Genomic DNA, 20,689 nt, shown 5'->3' with positions numbered 1-20,689 from the left:
AACTTTGGTACTGCAGAGTAAAGCCCAAACTTCCTCCTTTGGAAGAAGGTAGGAAGGCTGCTGCTTTTGAGCCCCTGAACTGTCTGCCTGTGTGGAGGTAATGAGACAAAACTAGGTATCCCTGCTTGTGAGCCCAAGAAGAGAAACAGATTTTTCATTTTATTTATTTATTTATTTATTTCATTTCCCGACAGCAGAAAAGCACACATCTTCATCTGCAGAGACAAAGTCTTTCCTGGAAATAACCCCAAGCATGAATTTATCATGAGTCCTTGTATAAAGGACACTGAGTGACATAGTGGGCAATATATTCAATTCTGCTTTCATAGAGGACAGAAATGCTGTTAAGCTGGTCAGTTTCTCATGTCAGGGTTCTCTGAAGACAGAGTGTAGCATGAACTCATAATTCAGGGAAGGCATTTCTTTAAGAAATCCGGTCAATGAAGTCTAGGAGAGTGCAGAGTCAATTTCACAAATACTACCTACCGAGAACCTTCTTAAGAACCTGCCCCTGTTCATTCATGCACCCAGTTAGTGGCCCATCTCCCTATCCAGCCAGGAGTCCATCTATCTACCCTCTGTCAACTCGCCCACACCGAATGCCCACTGTCTAAGTTAGTTTTCTGTTCCTGTGCTAAAATACCCCAGTGACGGCAACTTAAGGAGGAAGGATTATCCAGGCTCAGGAAGAGCCTAAAAAGGAAGTTAGGTCATGCTATAAAACCCCAATGCCTGCCCCAAGTGACACACTTCCTCTGGCAAGGAGCCACTTCCTAATGCTTCCACGGCCTTCTTAGCCCGAGACCAGGAGTTCCAGCATGTGAACCTGCGTGAGATATTTCACTTTCAAGCCCCACCAAGGGCCCTGATAGGCACTGGTGAAGGTTGCTTGTAAGCTCTCAAGTCTGCACTAAGTTTTGAAGGGCAAGTAAGAGAAAGCCAGGTGGGGGCTGGGGAGATGGCTCAGCAGTTAAGAGCACTCACTGCTCTTCCAGAGGTCCTGAGTTCAATTCCCAGCAACCACAGGATGGTGGTTCACAACCATCTGTAATGGGATCCAATCCTCTCTTCTAGTGTGTCTGAAGACAGCTCCATTTTATGGGGGAGGGGAGGGAGGGAGGGAGGGAGGAGAGAGAGAGAGAGAGAGAGAGAGAGAGAGAGAGAGAGAGAGAGAGATATGCAGGACATGAGAGGGGCATCCCAGGTAGATGCACAGAGCAGGACCCTGAAGGAAGGTTCCCAGTAGGAGTGAGAGGGAGCAGGGTGTTCAAGAACACACAAACTGGAAACCGGTGTTTGTCTTGCAGGGAGGGCTTAGCAGAAAATTGGACTTCACCCTGAAGGCTCACAGAACGTGCAGGGAGGGCATTTGAAAAAAAAAATAACTGACAGCAGCAAAGTGTAAGATTGGCTAGGGCAAGAGCAGAGGCCGGGCGCCTGTGGCTTCATGGTTGGGCATAAACCAAAGGGCAGATAATGGAGTCTTGGTTGGGATCCTCGAGGTGTGGAGGAGGCTGACTTTAGAAGACATTCACGCCAGCTGAGAGGGTCCACGGTGACCCTCCAGGCTTCTGGTTCTGCAAGGTCTACGGGCGTGTGGACAATGTTTCCTGAAAAGCACGACTGAAGAGAAATTAGAAATGAGTTCCATCTGAGCAGGCTGGTCGGGAAAGTCTCCTGGGTCGTTGGAAGAGGAAAGAATTTCAGGCACAGCACAAGCACTGAGAACTCAGGAGGCAAGATGAAGTTTGTGCCACCCTTGACTTCCAGTCAGCATGAGCGATACGGATGGGAAGCTGACCGTGACAGAGCCTGGAGTCACAGAGTGACTGACTTTTCTCCAGCTACAGCCTAGTGCGGGGTCTTTCTATTGTATCTTGCCTCCCTGCACTAGCCACTCTGGGCTCTCTTTCTAGAAAATGCTACTTCTTGCCCGGGGAACCCAACTTGGCTGAGTGTGGAGCTCTTCTTGTTTCCACAACATCCCATCCCTCTACTAGCATAATTAACTGTGCTTTATTGTTTAACTCTTCTTAATTAGCCATCACCTAAGTAAGGGCAGGAACCATGGGGGATGTCTCTTTCTTTATGAGTGCTTTCTTGGGCCCTAGCACAGACCCCAGCGCATAAAGGAATACTTGTGACATGAATGGACGAGTGAATGAATGGACTGCCTAGGAAAACAGAGACAACAAAGAAAGCTATTCCAGGGCTCCACTAGCTATAACAGCCCCCAGTCACTCAATGGCTTATTGCTGTTAAAGAGTATTTTACACAAGGTGGCCCTGGATGGCTGTTTCTGGTGGGCAGGTGATTTTCCTTCTCGTGGTGACTTAGAGAGTCAGGCTTCATCTGTCTGTAGTTTAGCCATCCCCCAAATATTCTACACCCAGCCCACTCTTGCTTACATTCCTTTGGCTAGAACCTTGTCTCACATTACACCCAACCGCAAAGGTGGCTGGGAGATGTAGTCCTGCCTGAGCATTCACTTTTCACTGACAACTCAGCCTTCGTGAGTTTGGAAGGAGTCTCTCCAGGCATGGTAGGATAGTTAGCCACAGCCTTGGCCTCTGTCTCCTAGGTGCCAGCAGCACCTGTCAGTGTGATAACAAAAAATTTCTGCACACATGGTCGGATGCCCCCTGGAGGAAGAAGTTACCCCCTGCTAAGAATATTTTGGAAGCTGGATGTGATGGCCCGCCCTCTTTAAGCCCAGCACTCGTGAGGCAGAGGCAGGTGGATCTCTGTGAGTTCAAGGCAAGCCTGGTCTGCATATCAAGTTCCAGGACAGCCTAGGCTGTCATACAAAGAAACCCTGTCTCATAAGAGATTACCTGGGGGAGGTGGCACTTGAGCTGAGCAGTCGTTAGGAGAGGAAATGATGTTGCAGAAGGGAAACTGCTGTTAAGGGGATCGTGAAGTAGCTATGATAACCCAGGGCAGGCCTCCTGTTTCTATGGATTATGATTTGATACACAAAGGGGAAAGGTGATCTGTCTTGTCCCTGACGTGAGCCCCGCTTCTTTCCTTCTTCCAGGATTAGAGATTTTCCCAGAAGAATAGGAAAGTCTGGTGGCCCCAGTACTCAGCAGCATGGAGGGTAGCATGGACTCCGGCTCTGCTCACTCCTCCCTCTGTGTTGGGAAGCTTGGTGTGGCTTCTCTTGGGCTGGTATTCACCCCATGACTCTGTCACCTGTCCTAATGGTACCACAGCACCAGCCTCACCCTTGAGAAACCCTCCCATCTTTTTAATCATACTGAGGATTAGAACCCCATCCTCAGCCAGACCCCAGCCTCCCTTCTGTACACAGCCCTGGCTCCAAACTCCCCCTGCAGACTCCCTCCTCATTGCTGGACATCTATATCCACCCTAGCCCTCACAGGGCTGGAGCACCCACTACCTGTCCCCCATCCCCCCAACTTCCCCTTTCTCATTCCCTCTCCCTGAGCTTTAGAGGGCTCTTTGGGTCAGAATGAACATTTCAGAGCACCCAGACTACAGTCCTTACTTGAATCATGCTGAGCTCTCCAAAGCATCAGGCTTTGTTTTCCTTCTAAAACAAACTCCGATCTTATCTAGATATTAGGCTTATCTTGGCAAGTTACTACACCGCATTGGACTCTCTTCCCTCTCTCTCTCTCTCTCTCTGAAATGTGATATTATGAAGAGACCTCGACCTAGGGCTGCTGCCTATTGCTTATCTGTGGAATAGAGGGGGTGGGCTGACAGCCACACTATCCCAGGCTTGAGGCAAGAGGGCCTGGAAGGGCTCTGATTCCTACTTCTCAGCCCCTCTGAAGGTTATCACCATTCCCCCATTCCTCCTGTCCTGCCTTTGCCCATATAGTCAGACCTGAGGCTCAGACCATTGCACTAGCCTCCGGAGGGCTCAAGCCTTTGCTGTCTTCCCCTCCTTTTCATTTCTCAAAGAGAAGCCAGAGTACACGAAGGGTTGTGTCACTTGGTTCCCATAGAAATAAAAGTATACCTCTTAAATCGGTACTTCACCCACCTTCTATAGTAGGTGCTACAGCCCCCCGTGATGTTCACATACTAGCAAACAAATAAACAAAACCAAAAACAAACAAGCAAAAAACAACCCCAAAGAACAACAGAAAACCCCTCTCTTTTGCTCCTTCACCCACCTCCATGCTGGGGATCATGCTGCCAAACAATAGTTCACCACCGAGCTCCACCCTTATCCCTACCAAACACCCCTTGTCATCCATCCATCTGCTCCTCCTGCATCAGAAAAGTCCTTCCCACGTCTCAGGGACTGAGCTGTGCTCCCATTTCACAACAAACATAACTTGATGCCCTGCTCGCCCATTTCTATTATGTGACCTGATTTGGAGTTAGTCTTTAAAGGAGGTAATTGGAGTAAAAAAGGAGATGTTAGGGTGGGATACTGACCCCAAATGGTCGCTCTCCTTCTAAACAAGAGGAAGTCTGGATTCCTGTGTGAGGAGATGGGGGAACAAGGGAAGATGGGAGAAGTCATTTGTACCAACAAGCCAGGGAGGCCTCAGGAGGAAGCAAGCCAGAAACCAAGCCCCGGGCATCTTGAGACTCCATAGCTGTGAGGAAATCATTGTTGCTCAAACCACACAATGAACAGCTATCTCAGCCCAAGCAAACAGATAGACCTCGTTCCTACTGCATAAGGATAAAGTCCAAATCCTCACCAGCCATGGAGATTTGCGTGACCTGCCTCCTGGCTTTGGGAGAGGGGGGCGGGTATCCTGCATTTCTGTTCATCTCAATTTAGCCTTACCCTCTGTAGTGGTCTGAATATGCTTGGCCCAGAGAGTGGCACTATTAGGAGGTGTGGCCTTGTTGGAGGAGGTGTGGCCCTTTTGGAGGAGGTGTGGCCTTGTTGGAGGAAGCCCACCGTGGGGGTGGGCTTTGAGACCCTGTTCCTAGCTGTATGGAAGTGAGTTTTTCCTGGCCGCAGTCCTGTTAAGCTGCAGAACTTTCAGCTCCTCCTGTGACATGTCTACCAGGACTCTGCCATGCTCCCCACCATGATGGTAGAGGACTGAACCTCTGAACCTATAAGCCAGCCCCCATTAAAATGTTGTTCTTTATAAGAGCTGCCTTGGTCACTCCAGTGGAAACTGTAACTAAGACACTCTCTGTCACTTGGAGTCTTCCACAAGGAAGGTCTTGCCTGTTCCCTCTCTACAGAAACCCCTTTGCAACTTGATTAATTTTAGGGCCATTTTCAGGGACACGTCAGAGAGGGCTTCCCAGACACACCCTGTGAAACTTGCTCCATATTTGCTCATGTTTCCTTCATCAGGAACCTTAGACATGTCTGCTTGCTTAAATGGCTCCACCGATCAAGAGCCGTGCACTATCCTGTATATTTCTCTCTCTCTTTCTTTTAAAGATTTACTTACTTATTATATATAAGTGCACTATAGCTGTCTTCAGACACACCAGAAGAGGGCGTCAGATCCCATTACAGATGGTTGTGAGCCACCATGTGGTTGCTGGGATTTGAACCCAAGACCTCTGGAAGAGCAGTCAGTGCTCTTAACCATTGAGACATCTCTCACGGCACCCAGACACATCGTACTGCTCAATAAATATTTGTTGAGTAAATGGATCTTCATCCTCTTCAAGTCTTTATCCTGCCTCAAGGTCCAGCCCAGATCCTCCTTGAATTAGCCTTCTGATATATCAAGTTCAAAGCCCACTTAGTGTGCTCATGTGACTCTATGAAGTATGCCCCTTCTCCAACCGTGGTGATTATAGCTGTCTGACTGTATCAGTTACCTGTGGGTTTCCACCTCTGTTTCCTCCCTAACCAGGACCACACACTGAGCATCTCCACAGGGCTCACAGTACAGCCTAGTGCAGGGCCCCTGAACACAGGAGGCGCTGTGTAAATTTGTGTAGACCCAAATAGATCAGAGTAAGCCCCAGAGCTGGAAGACGTAAGTGGGTCGTTTTCAGGGATTAAAAGTGTGCCCCTGCCTTCCACAGCCCCTAGGAAGAGTGGTGAGACAAACATTTCTTTTCCCGGAGGAATAAAGGGTGAACCTCAGCTGTCAGTTCCAGTCAGAGCTGGTTTCTTCGGTAGGAGAAAAATCCATTGGCTTTGAGCCCCAGAATTATGGAACGACCCAGCTGTGAGGCCGCAGAGGTCTCGCCACCATCGCGTGCCTTTTCCCTGGAAGAGAACTCTGCCTAGGAGGGAAGGGCCTAGTGTGAATCCTTGGCATGACACAGGCAACCAGCAACCTCCCCGAAGGCCACAGCACCATACCCTCCCCCACTCTGCAAGACTGGTAGAAAGGCACAGCCAACCTCAGCCGGGCCTGGGTCTGGACAATGAGAAACGAACAGCCCCCTCCTCGCTGCCCTAGGCTTATAAAGCAAGCCTTTCACTGAGGCTTTCTGGCTGCTTCAGTTGGTTCTTGGCACTCAGAGAGGCTGTGTCGGGATGGGCCAGTGTGATGGGGGTGGGGAATGGGACCCGCGATTCACAGAATTCTCCATACCCACTCCGGGGGCCACTAGGCTGGTTCCCCAGCTGTGGGATGAGCTCATGCAGGGAAACCGGAACCACCAGGGTTGGGGTGGGGGAAAGAGAAAGACTCGTACCAAGCGCTCTGAGAAAGTGTGGTTCTGTGGAGCAAGTTTTGGGTGGGAATAAGAACTAGCGTCCACTCCTCCTCCGGCATATCCCTCTCCCCTCCAACCCCAGACCTAACCCCGAAGCCCTGTCGCATGCCTTTCCTGGAAAATTCCCAGGCTCGCCCACAGCTTGGGTTGCAGAAACCCCCTAACCCAAGTTGCCAACCCTTAAGTCTTAGCCCTTCCCAGGAAAGGTCCCGGTCTCGCCGCCCGCCATCAGTGTTCCCGGGCTTCTGAGGCTCTAGGATGCCAGGACGCCAGCTTGGCCAAATCACTTGATTGCCAGACTGCCTAAACGCAAGATCTGCCTCTCTGGGTGACTCTGGCAGAGGGGGGTGGGGTGTATACTGGCAGGTGCTTTTACGCTGCGCTCGCCAGGCGGAGCCTCCTCCCCCTGCCTTGTCGCCCGTGGTCCCCTCCGGCCTCCCTCATCTCCCTAGGCGTCTCTTAGCCCTAGGCAGGAGTTTGGCGTAGACAACGAAGGGGCCCTCGTGACTGGAAGAGCAGCCTAGGGTAGACCAGCCTGAGACCGCTGCTGAGACTGAGCAGGGGGTGGGACCTACGCTGAGTCCTTGTAGGTCTGAAGGCAGCCGCTATCCACTGTGGAAGATAAGGTCTCACTTCCTTAGGAGAAACTCGTCTGGCTTTGGGCCCTGGTTGGATCGGTGTGGGGGACAAGCAGGGCCCAGTCATTTAAATTAGAGGGTAAATTGTGCAAGGAACTCTTACATAGCCTTTCACCAATCCCATACCCCCTCCCGCCCCCAATCTCGGTATACATCCCTGCAGTTTTTTCTTAGGCTAGCGGTAGGAATACCCTGGACTGAATGAAGGGGACCATTCACCCCCTGTTTCACTCACCCTTCAATTCTTAACCCTGTCTTCTTCTATGTCCGCGCACCCATCTCTTGGGATGGGCTACTGTGAATTGAGCTCCAGAGTGTCCTCCCCAGACCCAAGACTACAAGTTCAAAGCCAGTACCCAAGATTTTCTCTTAAGAGCCACGACTCGGGGAACTGCAATCTTCTTTGGTTACCTTTCCCCAGACAGTATTCCCATTTCCAAACGTGGAGGAGGCGTGTATGTGCCTGTGTATGCAAGAGAGTGTGTTTCTATGCGTGTGTGTGTGTGTGTGTGTGTGTGTGTGTGTGTGTGTGTGTGTACGGGAGGGGGTGTACTAATGGTGATCTTATAAATGAAAGCCGGAGGACTGAACTTAAAAGAAACCGGTCAATTATAAAACAAATAGAAATAAACAACCCTTTAGATGTAATTTGTGTTTTATTAGGAGGTGCAGGTGGCGCTGAAGAACACCCCCCACCCCGTTTTTTTTCTTCCCTTAACTGCGCCTCCACCCCCAGCATTTGGAGCGGCGGAGAAGCGGCTCCGGAGTGATTAATCCGGGGATAATTCACCCCCCCGCCCCCCGGCGCGAACCCCGCGAAGCGGGATTGGAGCGAGTCATTTCCGAGAGCGCAGCGCGCCTCTCCCCGGCCGGGCGGACACTTGGTTCATTCCAGCCGCAGAAGCTCAGGGCTCCCGCGTACCGGGATTTTTTTTCCCCCTCCCGGAGCAGGAAGAAAAAAAAAAGCTACAGAGCTCTCCTGACCTCCTTTCTCCTCGGCGGCGAGCGAAGCCTCTCCCTCGGGCTGCCGGCCGCGCTATGCCGCGCTCGCGGGGACCGGAGCAAGGATGTTGCGGCTGCCCGGCAGGGAGGGCTCGCGGCGAAATCGGGATTTGGGCGCTTGTGCCGGGCACCGGGAGTCGCTGGGGCCGCCCGCCGCCACCACCGCCGCCGCCGCCGCCGCCGCCACCACTGCTGCTGCTGCTGGGCTGGGGGCTGCTCAGTGCCTCGGCTGCCGCGGGTGAGTCTGGCCGCGCCGCGCGCCCCACCCGAGCCCACCCAACCTCGACGCGGTCCCAGTCCCTTCCCCCACCCCGGCTTGGCTTCCTCCTTCCGATTACCCACCCTGCTGCTCATCCTCTCTCTGTCTGTCCAGATCTTCGACCACATCCTCACCTCTACCCTCATGGACGTCCCCAACCCCAGTAGCAACTTAGCCGGATCCGGCCGGTATAGGGGGCCTGGGAGACAGACATCCCCCTCCGCGGGTTGCGGGGCACCTGGACTGTGGCTTCAGTTTTTTCCAGTCTCCCAGCCCCCCAAGATGCCAGGCTTTTCCGGGATAAACTTTCCCTGAGCCCTACTCCCCCATCTCTTCCTATTCCGCCTGGCACACCCGTCCTGGGGGTTGGAGAAGCTCGGCGCGCCCCCTCCGCGTCTGCAGGGTCTGTCTTTCCCTGCCCCCGCCCATTTTCTCCGACCAAAGCCTTTGCCCCCGCCCAAACAGCCCTGAGACTGCGGTCGCCACCCACCTCCTCACACGCCCTCCGCCCCCTCGGTGCTTGGGCTGGGGGCGGAATGCAGGTGGGCGCGCGCCCAGGTTGGGGGTCCGTGCAATCTTTCTTGAAGGGCTCATGTGGGGAGCTGGAGGGAGGTTGAACCACTGGAGGTGGAGGCTGAGGTCGTGTCGGGTAGGGAGGGAGGAGGGAGAATGTCGCTGCCAGGGTCCGCGCCGACACATCCCCTCTGCTCCGTTCCCACTCCCCGCCAAAGTGCCCTTTCCCGCGCCCTGCTGCAGCCAAACGTCTGGGCTGCGGCATCCGTGGCTCGGGTGGCGGACTCGATCTCGTTAAGCCTGCCCGGACAGACCTGAAGGGTGTGGAGAGTCCCGGGACTTTAGGATGGATGCGTGGTTGCAGCTATAGTTCGGGAGGAGAGACATGTGGACCTTTTAGTGAGCCCAGTCACACTAAAGGTTGCTGGTTTCAACTGGTCTCCTACTCTACCCAAGGCACCTTCGGATGCTTAGCCACAACCTAGAAAGTTCCGTGTGCTCCTGTGGGGACCGGTCCAAACAGGGATGCCTGAAGCTGCGTTTTCACTTCGCTAGATGCTGACACCCGCTGGGGAAGAAAACCCTAAGCACCTGATGCCTGGGCCTGGAGCCCGGACACCCCAGAACAGAGTAGCGGTTTTTTGGTTGCTTGTTTGCTTGGTGTTTTAAAACCACAGGTTGAGCCTCTCAAGCCTTGTCCTGGGCCATCCCCAAACCCTATCGCTTCTTGGAAAGTGCGCCCCTCCCGTGGTTGGCCAGTGTGTGGTAAAAAACTCTCAGGCCCTCTCTAGCTTTCAGCATCTTGTGCTCTGTTCCCTCAGATCTTGTCATTCACCATATAGCCGTTCAGTGTTGGGGTTCCTTGTCAGGGAGGGCTCCCCAAGACAGTCTTGTCTGTTTATCCCTACTTGACCGGACTTTCTCAGGTAATCCTAAGGAGTCATAGCCACTGACACCCAGAGAGGGGCGCCCGCGGCGCGCGTGCCTCTCAGCTTTGGCCTCTCGCACACCCACACCTACCGGGAGGCTGCTCATACCAAATGCTTCTGGTCACCGAGACTTCTCACATGAGCTATGGGGTCCGTTCTTACTTGCTGTGGGGCCCATTGGATGTTTGTCCGGACAAAGGCCCCCTCTGCCTTGGCCAACTGGAACTTGTTTGGGATTGCTAAATTTGTTTTCCTTGCTAGGTTTGTCCCTGCCCCCTTGAGTATGCCATGCCCCTGGGGAGAGAAAAAGGCCGACTCACCAGGGCCTGCACAGTGTTCTGCAGTGCTGGAAGGCTGCCTCTTTGAGATCCATTTGTCGTTGTCTTTTGGGTAGATACATAAGTTGGAGTGTGTGTGTGTGTGTGTGTGTGTGTGTGTGTGTGTGTGTGTGTGTGTGTGTGTGTGTGTGTGTGTGTGTCTACAGGAGGGGCAGTTGCTCTCTGGCGGGCCCAGCTCCGGCTTTCAGACCTCGTTTCTTTCCAAAGCGTTCCTGTGCGTTTCCGAGTACTATCCGGACTTGTAGGCAGCAGACATTTGGAAATGGAGTTTAGTGACCGGAGGGCTACAGGAAGTGGTGTGAGAGGCTTGGGAAAAGGCATTCCCTTTTGTGATCCCTTCACACTGTGGACTATGCAAGACACTTTTGGGGGTTTAGTACCTCCCTGGGCTAGATAGAATGACTATGAGGATTTGAGTGTGTGTGTGTGTGTGTGTGTGTGTGTGTGTGTGTGTGTGCCTGTGCCTGTTTCCCATCCTTCCTAGCCTGCCTCCCATCACACTCCTACCTCCACCACTATAGGACCCCAGCCTCCCTAGAGACCTCTCTTCAATTACCTCCTCTCCTACTCTCTTCCCTCAGTCATCCTCTCTCCTTGGAACCTGTTTCCCCTCAGCCTGTAAGCACATGGATCTTTCACATAAAACCCGCTGAGGAGATGTCTTGCTTGGCCTTCCTGACCCCATTCAACCACCTTGCTGTCTGCCCAAACTCTCTTCAAAGGGGGCATTCGTTTACTTTCCCTGCTCCCTGCCGTTCCCTGAAGCTTGGCATTGAAATGTTTTTGGAGAGACCGGTGTGCTCACCCAATCACCTCACCGCTGATCCCACTGCACTCTGCCTATTCCTGTGGCCTCAGGCCCTCTGGACCACTCCTTTTGAAGTCTCCTTTGCAGTCTGTTGGGATTCTGTGCTCCGCCACGTCTTCCTCCTGTAAGACAAATACTCAGCTTCCTCCCTGAAGTATGATACCCAGGAGCAATCACCCTGTCCTCACTCACCTGGTGAGCTCACCTCGCTCAGTCCTCTAAGCTCACATGCTTCCAGACAGATCTGCCCTGACGAACTCTGTGTCTGACGGCTTCCCAGTTTGTAGATAGCTCAGTCCATTCAGCCTGCACACCCACCTGCCCTCAGGGCACCTTCCCAAGGCAGGTATAGTCACAGCTTCCCTCCAGAGCTGCCCAGTTACCCAGCCTTAGGTGGACCCTCCTCTTCCTCCATGTCATTGGCCATTGAGACCTGAAATTTGACACCCTCAGTTCTTAAGAGGAAAGAAAGGAAAAAGAAAGCTTCAAAGAAAGAAAAATAGAAAAGAAAAAAGGCTGGGACATCCCTTGGTCCTTAAGGAGTGATTCCAAATGGGACTTACATTAAACTCTATATGTTAAGGAGTTCTGACTTTTCTCCCATGTCCTCACCTTGATGGTTTAAAAAACTAAATTTTAAGCTAAATGCCGTTTACACTACTTGTCACTGAAGGGATAACTTTTCGTCTGCCTCTTGCACCAGAAGGACCCAAGGTTCAGTCATGGTACCCAGTCGATGTGAAAGTGTTCGTCTCAACTACTAAACCGTGAGCACCGAGAAATGGTGCTTTATTTCCCTTGGTAGCCCCAGCACCCAGCTCCCAGCCAGGCCGGCTCAGCACTGAGCTGCTGTTTGACTGACAGACAGCTCTTTCCCCCCAGCAGATGGTTTTCGAAATTCTCTCTTCCTTGAACGGTTTTCCAGGGACTGTGAGTTTCAGGGAGGAAGGAAGCCAGCTGGTTTGCAGAGGTAACACAATGACAGATCCCGAGTTCCTAGTTGGTTTGCCTTAAAACTAAATGTCACAGGTTGATGAGCTAATGCCTCAGGTTTACGCATTGCAACAAATCCTCAACACCCCCGACCCCCGACCGGGGAATGAGCAAGGAAAGGCATTTAACCGCTCAAGTTACCAAGGTGTGTTTGGACTTGAAGTCTCATTCACAATTGATTCGTGGGTTTTTTTTTTCTTTTTCTTGTTTAATAAATAGCCCGACTGTAGTAGAGCAGGCGGTTCTGGTCCTATCTAGGGTTGGTGACTCTCTGACTCTGTTCAAGGAGAAGCTAGAATTGAAGGGCTGAAAAGCCTAGTGGGTAGGGTCTGATACCCGGGTGGGCTCTGTTGGGGCAGGAGAATCCAGCAGGTGGCTTTGACGGCAGCAGCAGCAGCTCCTGTGCCTGGTTCATCCGCTTCATTTTTACCACCACGAGAGTGGGTTTCAGGGAATCCAATTGCTCCACGAACACAGGCTCCTGTCAGAGACCTGGCTCATCCGAGCTCTCCGAGGTACAGGGTCCCCCAGCTCCAAAGAGACAAGACAAGGGTTAGGGATAAGACTCCAGAAGAGAAGGGAAGCTGTCCAGGTTTGTACTTACTTGAGAAGATGCAGCTTAAAGGGGAGGGCGGGTCTGAGCAGCAGCTCGGAGGACAGGGAGCCAGCCGAAGCAGTTGTGTGCTTTTACCCTGTGCTCTTCAAGCTCGAGTTCTCACAAAGTTGCCTGGACAGCCAGGGCAGTGACGCCTTTAGCTAAGGTTCTCCGAGAGCTCACTGGAAAAGTCTCAAGTTCTGTCATGGATTAACTCGGTTTCTACAGCACTGGCCCAGTCAGGGTTCGGACCCAGGACTACCGGACTTGGGATCCCTTACACATTCCTTCAAATGCCCTTCATCTCCGGGGACACAAACAGTAGCAGCCACTTGGAATCCTTTTGCCGTGGATTCTGAACTTTTCAGTCACCGTAAAAGTCATGGCTCCTCCATCTTCAGTGCAGATGTCTGAGATGAGTGCAAAGTCGCTTTGCTGTTAAGCCCAGCACCGACGTAGGTGAAACTCTGCTGCTGGTGCTTAGACCTCCCTATATCATGTGAGAGCAAGAACTTCGGCTTCCTGCCCAAGACCCCTTCAACTTCAGTCAGCTTTTTGCCTGAACTGTGAAGTTTCCGGGGTGACAAAGCCCTCATTTATACTTTCTTTCACATGGCCTAGGCCCGAAAATGGTATGGGGTTTCCCAGTCTAACTGTACTGGATCATGCTTCAGGAGAGTCCTGGGTGGCCAGCCGCGGTGAGCTATAATCCAAGAAGTGCGTCTGGTATAAGCCAGGAGCATCAAGGCCAATACACAGAAAGCTGTCTTGTCAGTTCTTGAGCCTGTCGGCATCGGATGTCTAGGTGGAGAAGGAGCTCTTGACTCCTGGCTCCTTGTTGGGGAGAGTTTTCCCACTGGAAACTCCATTTTACCTTCCACCTATCTGTTGCTATATCCTTGGCAAATATGAAAACTGAACCCGTTCTCTAAGGGGCTGTCAGCTCTCTTCTAGAAATCACCATAAGGGTTTTTTTTTCCCTGATGCTCAAAATAACAGGTAGATTATTGAGCGTGCCAAATAACTCTTAGAACTCCCTGAGGGTGGCTCTCTGTGTGGTCCAGGGCTCACAAATAGCCCTTTCCCCAGCCAATGTCTCCTTCAGACCCTCTGAAGTGCAATTATAACCCAGGATCTTCAGAACAGGATTCGTGCCCTTCTTCTAGGTTTTTCAAATAGACAAACAGAGTAAGTTCCATTATTAAGTAGCTACATCTATTTATTGACTGAGAGTAAGCAAGTGTGACGGTCGTAACTTTAAAAGGAGAAAGCAGAGAGACGCTGAAATTTAGACCATTGGTAGAGTGTCTCGTCATTGGGTACACAGGCATGCTCCGAGTGATTGATGGCTCTTTCTGAGGTGAGCGAGTGTGGTAGAGTTGAGGCAGGCCTCTGGAGGTTTGCCTTTCCACTGCTGTCTCTCTCCTTGCCCCACCCCCACCCCGGCCTGACTCCCACTGACAGTCATGAAGTACCACATGAGGAGTGGGGGTCAAAGTTCAGAGATTGGCAGGATTGGAGATGAGCGGGTGTGGTCAGATACATTGTATCAATGCGAAGGTACAGATGCATTGGTTCAGTTCCCCCATTAAACTGAACCGTGCATAAAACAATAACAGCCTGGCTTCTTAGGACCTGTGTGGTTCCGCCTTCCTTCATGATTCTTGTTGTAGGTGCGATCCTAGAAGGTTGGCTCATGGCAGAGAGGCCGGGAGAAAGGAAAAGACTTCTGTTTGGCCCAGAAGTCAGCAAACTAGTTTTCCAACATCCATCTGGCTTATAATCTGACTGGCCTTGAAATAATGAGGACCATTTCCTCTCTTTAATTGGGTCTCTACTTCCTTACCTGTAAAATGGGAGCAACAGTCAGGGCCACCCTGCCTGTGCCAGGATGGACTTAGAAGCTCCTGATCCCACAAAACAGAAGGAAGCCAGCATTGTTACACTAGGCCCCAGGGTTCACTGGTGTTAGCTCCTCTGTCCAGTGGTCAGGCTGATGGGTGCGAGTTCAACAGTCTGTCTGTCTGTGCCTGTGCCTTGGGATGCTTAGGGCAGTAGGTGAGGATAGACCTTCTCAGTATCCCACTCCTCATCCACCTTTCCATGCCAAAGCCAGCAACAACTGCTCCCCTTTATAAGTGGGAAAGGAGAAAGAACTTTCTCCCCTTCACAGTTCACCAGACTTCCTGTATGCAGCCTCCACACCCCTGACCCCTAGCAGTGGTACTCTGTGAACCTGGGAGAGACAAAACTTTCACAAACACATCCATTCAGGAGATAACATCTGAACTGAGGTCTCTACCCAGCCTGATACATTTAATATAGGTCTTGAAATATGAATTGTCCTTATAAAATATGGAGGGGTGTTTCTAAATGACGTTGACTTACACCTTTCACCTGGCTTCCGGTTTCCAGTTCCCTACTTGATTTACTCCGACACTGTGTTTTAAAGAGCCTACTGGGCTCCATCTGTGTGTTTAGCCTGGGACTTGGGTTTCTAAACCCATTAGAAGTTTTACATTAGAAGTTCTTTACACATTATATTTTTGGTTTTTTTGACCACTGGCCACAGAGTGCTGAAGAACCCCATTGTATCTTCTGTATCTACTACAGGTTTTTTTGGGACCCCACTTGATAATAATAACTGTCAGCAGGAATGGGAGCTTGGGGTCCTCACTCTCAGACTAATTTTGTGCGTCTTGATAATGGTTTATAGCAGCTGATATGCCAGGGCCTGGTTCTACTTTGAGTACCTAGTCCCGTGTCTTTATCAATACTTAATATTACCCGCTTTTCTGGTTCTGCCAGTGGTGTGAGTTTAAAGTGACACCCACTGTTTTTTGTTTTTTGTTTTTTGTTTTGGTTCTTTTTTTCAGAGCTGGGGACTGAACCCAGGGCCTTGCACTTCCTAGGCAAGCGCTCTACCACTGAGCTAAATCCCCAACCCCGACACCCACTGTTTTAATAGCTGTCCCATTGTCGTCTGATGTCTAGTCGATCTGAAAGTCTACTGTGTGCTTGTCAGTCCTTGGGTTTTTCTTTTTGTGACTAACTCATGCAGACGCCTTGCCTATTTTAAAAATTGTACTAGTTTTTGCAGAGTTGGGAACTGAACTCTAGTATTCTACGAAAACAACTTTCCTACTGAGCTGTGCTTGCAAACCCAAAACCCCCATCATGTTTGACTTTGAGACAGGATCTCTCTAAGTTGCCCAGACAGGTCTTGAACTTGTGATCCTCCTGTCTTAGCCTCCCAAGTAGTTGGGATTATTAGTCGTACCATAAGGTGTAGGCAAATTGTTAAATTTGATTGTCTGTCTGTCTGTCTGTCTGTCTGTCTGTCTGTCTGTCTGTCTCTGTCTCCAGGGATTTATTTATTTTCACTTCATGTGAGTGGTGTTTTGCCTATATGTAGGTCTGTGCACATGTGGTATTCCTTGTACCTGTGGAGGCCAGAAGAGAGTGTTGGCTCCTTTGGAACTGCCACGAGCCACCATGTGGGAGCTGGGAATCAAACCTGTGTGCTCTGGAAAAGCAGCCAATGCTCTTAAACGCTGAGCTATCTCTCCAGCTCCCTAAATTAAATCGTTACTTCAATTTTTTAGGGGTTGATCCACTCTCTGTATATTCTGAAGGCATTGCCCTTTGTCATTTGAAAGGTTATAACCAACTTCTTTCTTTGCTCTGTCTTGTTGTTTGCTGCCTCTTGTTTTGGAGAGGGCTGTTTCACTCTGACTCAGTCCCACCCATCATCTTTTTAAACAATTTTTTCAGGAAGTGTTTCCTATGTTCCAGACAAGTCTTGAACTCGCTGTGTAGGATGACTTTTGATCTCGCTGCCTTGTCCTCCCACGCTCTGGGATTATATAGCCATATATTGCTGTGTCCAACTGGAGCTGAGCATAGGGCTTCCTTCATGCTAAGCGAGCTGCATCCCATCCTCAGCAGTGTTTTAGGGATGGCAGGAGCTGGCTGGGGAGTCTGAGTGCATTGATGAGCTTGGGGACAAGGTAGGTCCCCAGTCCCACCTGGCCCACTCGCAGATTCTACAAAGAGCTTCCCTCTGCCTCAAGGCCTTGTTTCTTGAAGACCCCAGTGAAAGTGCAAATTAATGTATGATGCTTTACTCAGGGAATATGGGAAAATAGAGACCATTTGCAGGCGTTTACTGAGGGCTTGCACTCTACTAGACCCTTAGATGGGCTTCAGTGACCTCACACAGGCTCACAGCATCATTTTTCAGTGAAAGGCGGTAGCAACATAAGTGTGTGGGGATAGATAAGGAGGGGGCACGTGCTGGTGAGGGTAGCCCAAATAGACGCTCTTAGTGATGTTGAACTGTGCCCCGTGCTAGTCCATTTTCTATATGGTTTGATTAAATACCCTACAAACACAAGTTATGGAAGGAAAGAAGTGCTTTGTCTCACAGTTCGGATGCTACAGTCCACCGGCGTGGGAAAGTCACGGTGTCAGGAGTGTGAGGGAGCTGAGAGAGATGGATGCTGGTGCTCAGTTGCCTTATCCTCTTCATTCGGTCCGGGACCCCACCCCATGGAATGGTGCTGCCACATTTAGGGTAGGTCTTCTCACCTCAATGGACTCAGTCTAGAAATTCTCTCACAGATGTCCCCAGTAGTTTGTTTCCATGGTGAGTCTAAACTGTATCAGTTATGTTGACAGGTCCATGACCTATGTATGTAGCATGTATATAGCGTGCATGTACTATGTGTGTATTATGTATGTTGTGTGTATTGTGTAGCATGTATGCAGTGGACATGTAGTATGTGTGTAATATGAAATGTGTATGTACTATGTATGTATGCATGTATGTACATATGTAGTATGTATATATGTAGTGGGTCAATAGGCCTATGACTTCTCTCTGATATGGACCCCAGGCCAGAACAGGGTCAGGAGGATGTGAAGGAAGGGGAGGCTGGTTGTCCCGGTGGGATGGATCTCACACAGTGGGTAGTGCCCATTGGCCAGTAGCCAGGTCATCTCACAGAACACAGTGAGGAGGACAGTAGGTAGGGAGAGGCGGCTGGTGCTGGGGCCAGCCTGCGTTCTGAGGTGGTATAAATCAGCATCTGTGCTGGAGGCTGCAGTGAGCCAGGAGGCTCCTGCTAGGTTCCTGGAGAAGCAGAGCTCTGTTCAAGTACCAGGAGGAGCCAAGTGTTGGGTGCTGGACTCAGGCCACTCCTGCAGCTCAGAGAAACCGCTTGCCCTTCCACAACCTCTGCTGAGGGCTGATGGGGAGTCGGGGCAATGGAGGAGGGACAGAGAGCAGGCTCGGGTAGGCTGTGAGGGCCCTGTCCTTCTGTGCCTCCTGCTACAAGAAGCCCTCCTGATTTCTCCTCTCTTCACATGCCTATTGGAGCTTTGTGGCCTTGAATAGCACTTCAGATGTACTGAAGCATTAGCTATCAGTCTTCAAGGATAGTTAAGATGATAAATTTGACGATATATATTATATACACATACATCCACCACAACATTGAAATGAATAGGTATATCTGTGTGTGTCTACATAAGGGGCTGGGGAAAACTCCCAGAAAACATGGTGCTGGGATGAGTCCTGAGGGAACCCACAGCAGTGAGCAGGTGGAGACAGAGGCAGCTGATGGGCACAGATAGGTTCCTGGTTGAGCGGGCACAGGACAAGTTCAAGTTCAGATAGTTCAGTGGAGGGAAAGTCTGTTAACAAGAGGGAAACTTGGAGTCTGGAGCAGACACTGGTGGTTTGGTGGGTTGTCAACTACAGGTTTCTGAAGGCTTAAGGAAGGATGAGGATGAGGATAGGGTAGGGTGTGTCTGGGGAACATGGGTGCTGTTGGGGGAGCCAGAGGATCATAGAGACAGGTGAACTGGGAGGGGCCCAGAGGACCTTGTTCCTCCCCTGTCTCTGGGCTGTGACTCAGCCTCCTGGACCTGAAGGAGCTGTGGAAAGTGCATGAACAACCCCCACCCCTGCTCAGATCCTGGAGCCTATGTCCTCTGCATGAGTGTTATAATCTTTCCATCACCAGAGAAAAATGACGATAGAGTGCCTGCCTGACTGGAGCTGCTTTAGCAAGGGATTTCATGGCTGCCACTTACAGGGAGACATATTCAACATCATCTGAGTGAGCCACGGGTACCATTCTGTTTGGTTTCCACTTTGCTTTTTAATTCCCTTCCTCCCTTTCCTTTCTTGCACTCCCTCTTACCTAGTCCTGTACTTCCCTGTACATCAAGCCCCTCACTCTGTGTGGCAGTCATCTTCCTTTCTACCCACCCCTCTCCATCACTTACAGCCTCTTCCTCAACTTGGCCCCATTGTTTCCACCCAGGACCTCTCCTCTATGGCCTCTCCTCAAGTCGGGCTTCAGCCCAGCAGCTCTGCCAGCTGGTGGGGCTTTAAGATCTTTGCACGCTTCATCTGCTAATGACCCAAGGGCTGGCTCGCTAGAACGTTAACTGAGAACCAAGTGCAGTGGCCCTGAGCTGGGGACACAGGGGCAAATGCCATTTCAAACCAAGTTCACTCCTAAAGGGACAGCTGTAAGGTACCAAGGGCCTAGGGAGCTCCAAGCAAAGCAAGGAATTGGGTAGGCTGTGCAGGCTGGCTTCACCTTGCAGATTCTTCTAGCATGAGCAGGTGAATAGTTGGTGTCAAGAATACAGGGTTGGGTGGTTGAGTAGCAGGCTGTTTCTAGTGCTATTACATCTGCATCCATCCCTCTGCATTGTAACTACTTCTCTGAAGCTATTCTTTACAAACATCTCACTCAGGGGGGCTACACACTTTTATACCTTCCGAACTCCAAAGAGATGGGTCTTTTTGTAGTTGGGTAAACTGATGTATAAGAAGATTCAGTTTAGAGGACATGGTGTCACATGTCTTTAATCCCAGCACTGGGAGGCAAAGGCAGTTGGATCTTTGTGAGTTTGAGGCCAACCTGGTCTACAGAGCAGACAAGGCTGTACAGAGAAACTCTGTCTCTAAACCAAGCCAAACCAAACCAAAACAGAAAAAGATTGAGTTACTTGTCCAAGTCCATACAGGCAGGAGGGAAAAAGAGTCTGGATTTGAGATTTCTTAGTTTAGAAGCTCAACGGCTCAGCCAGTCCATGGCTTCCAGTTAAGGCATCAGGTCCCAACATGCCTTTCATCTTGTGAATCATTATTTAGGAACAAGTTGGCTCTCTGCATTTTTCATGCATTTGGCCTGCCATCTTTCTGACCTGTCTGTCTGTCTGTCCGTCCAGGAGCCACTTAGGTATTCAGTTCTCCAGGACTGAAAGTGAAGTCAACTTCAACTTCCTAATCAATGGTCACATTCCTATGACCCTGGCCATGAAGGAATCTCAGGTCTACGTGTAGGACCGCCCTCATTGTAAGGACCGCCCTCATTGTAAGGACTGCCCTCATTGTAAGGAACGCCCTCGTTGTAAGGACCGCCCTCGTTGTCGTTGTAAGGACCGCCCTCGTTGTAAGGACTGCCCTCCGTTGTAAGGACCATCCTCGTTGTAAGGACCGCCCTCATTGTAAGGTCCGCCCTCATTTTAAGGACTGCCCTCGTTGTCTTTGCAGTTGACTTTCCACCCACATTCATTCTCCTTCCTCCTGCCTCTCTTCCTCTCCTGTCTCTGAGGCTACTGCATCCCAGAGGTGATTACCAGGGTGATAGCTTGTGTTAGTGAGATGTGCATCCGTCAGAAGAGACCAGGCAAGCTTAGCATTCCTGAACTGTTCAGCAAGCCTTGGGATGAGGGAGCTCCTCATGTCCTTCTGCCAGCCTGGATTTGTTAGGTGATACCTCAGGACACTCTGGAAGCCTGGTTCTCAGCTTTCTTTGTGTACTAATTCTCACTATTCTAGCTTTAGTCCTTGTTGAAAAGCAGACAGAAGTATCTACATGTTGTTTTCCTCAGGTCTGCTTGTGGGAGGCAGCCTGGGTAGCTGTAGGAGGAGGCTCTGGAGTGGGATGACCTA

At 50.8% G+C, this 20,689-nt stretch overlaps 1 protein-coding gene across 1 annotated transcript in view; it reads left to right on the top strand.

The window, feature by feature from the left end:
- Nucleotides 1–8,089: 8,089 nt before the first annotated feature.
- Csmd2 (CUB and Sushi multiple domains 2) overlaps nt 8,090–20,689 on the top strand; it is a 569,599-nt gene continuing 556,999 nt past the window's right edge. The window contains exon 1 of the mRNA XM_032897562.1: nt 8,090–8,514. Within this exon, the coding sequence (XP_032753453.1) occupies nt 8,313–8,514 (202 nt within the window). The 5' untranslated portion in view covers nt 8,090–8,312. The remainder of the gene's footprint in view (nt 8,515–20,689) is intronic.

This window comes from Rattus rattus, chromosome 1, assembly GCF_011064425.1.
Source record: "Rattus rattus isolate New Zealand chromosome 1, Rrattus_CSIRO_v1, whole genome shotgun sequence".
Taxonomy (NCBI): Eukaryota; Metazoa; Chordata; class Mammalia; order Rodentia; family Muridae; genus Rattus; species Rattus rattus.
Note: the sequence above shows the minus strand (reverse complement) of the source record. Positions and strands in the feature narration are given on the sequence as shown.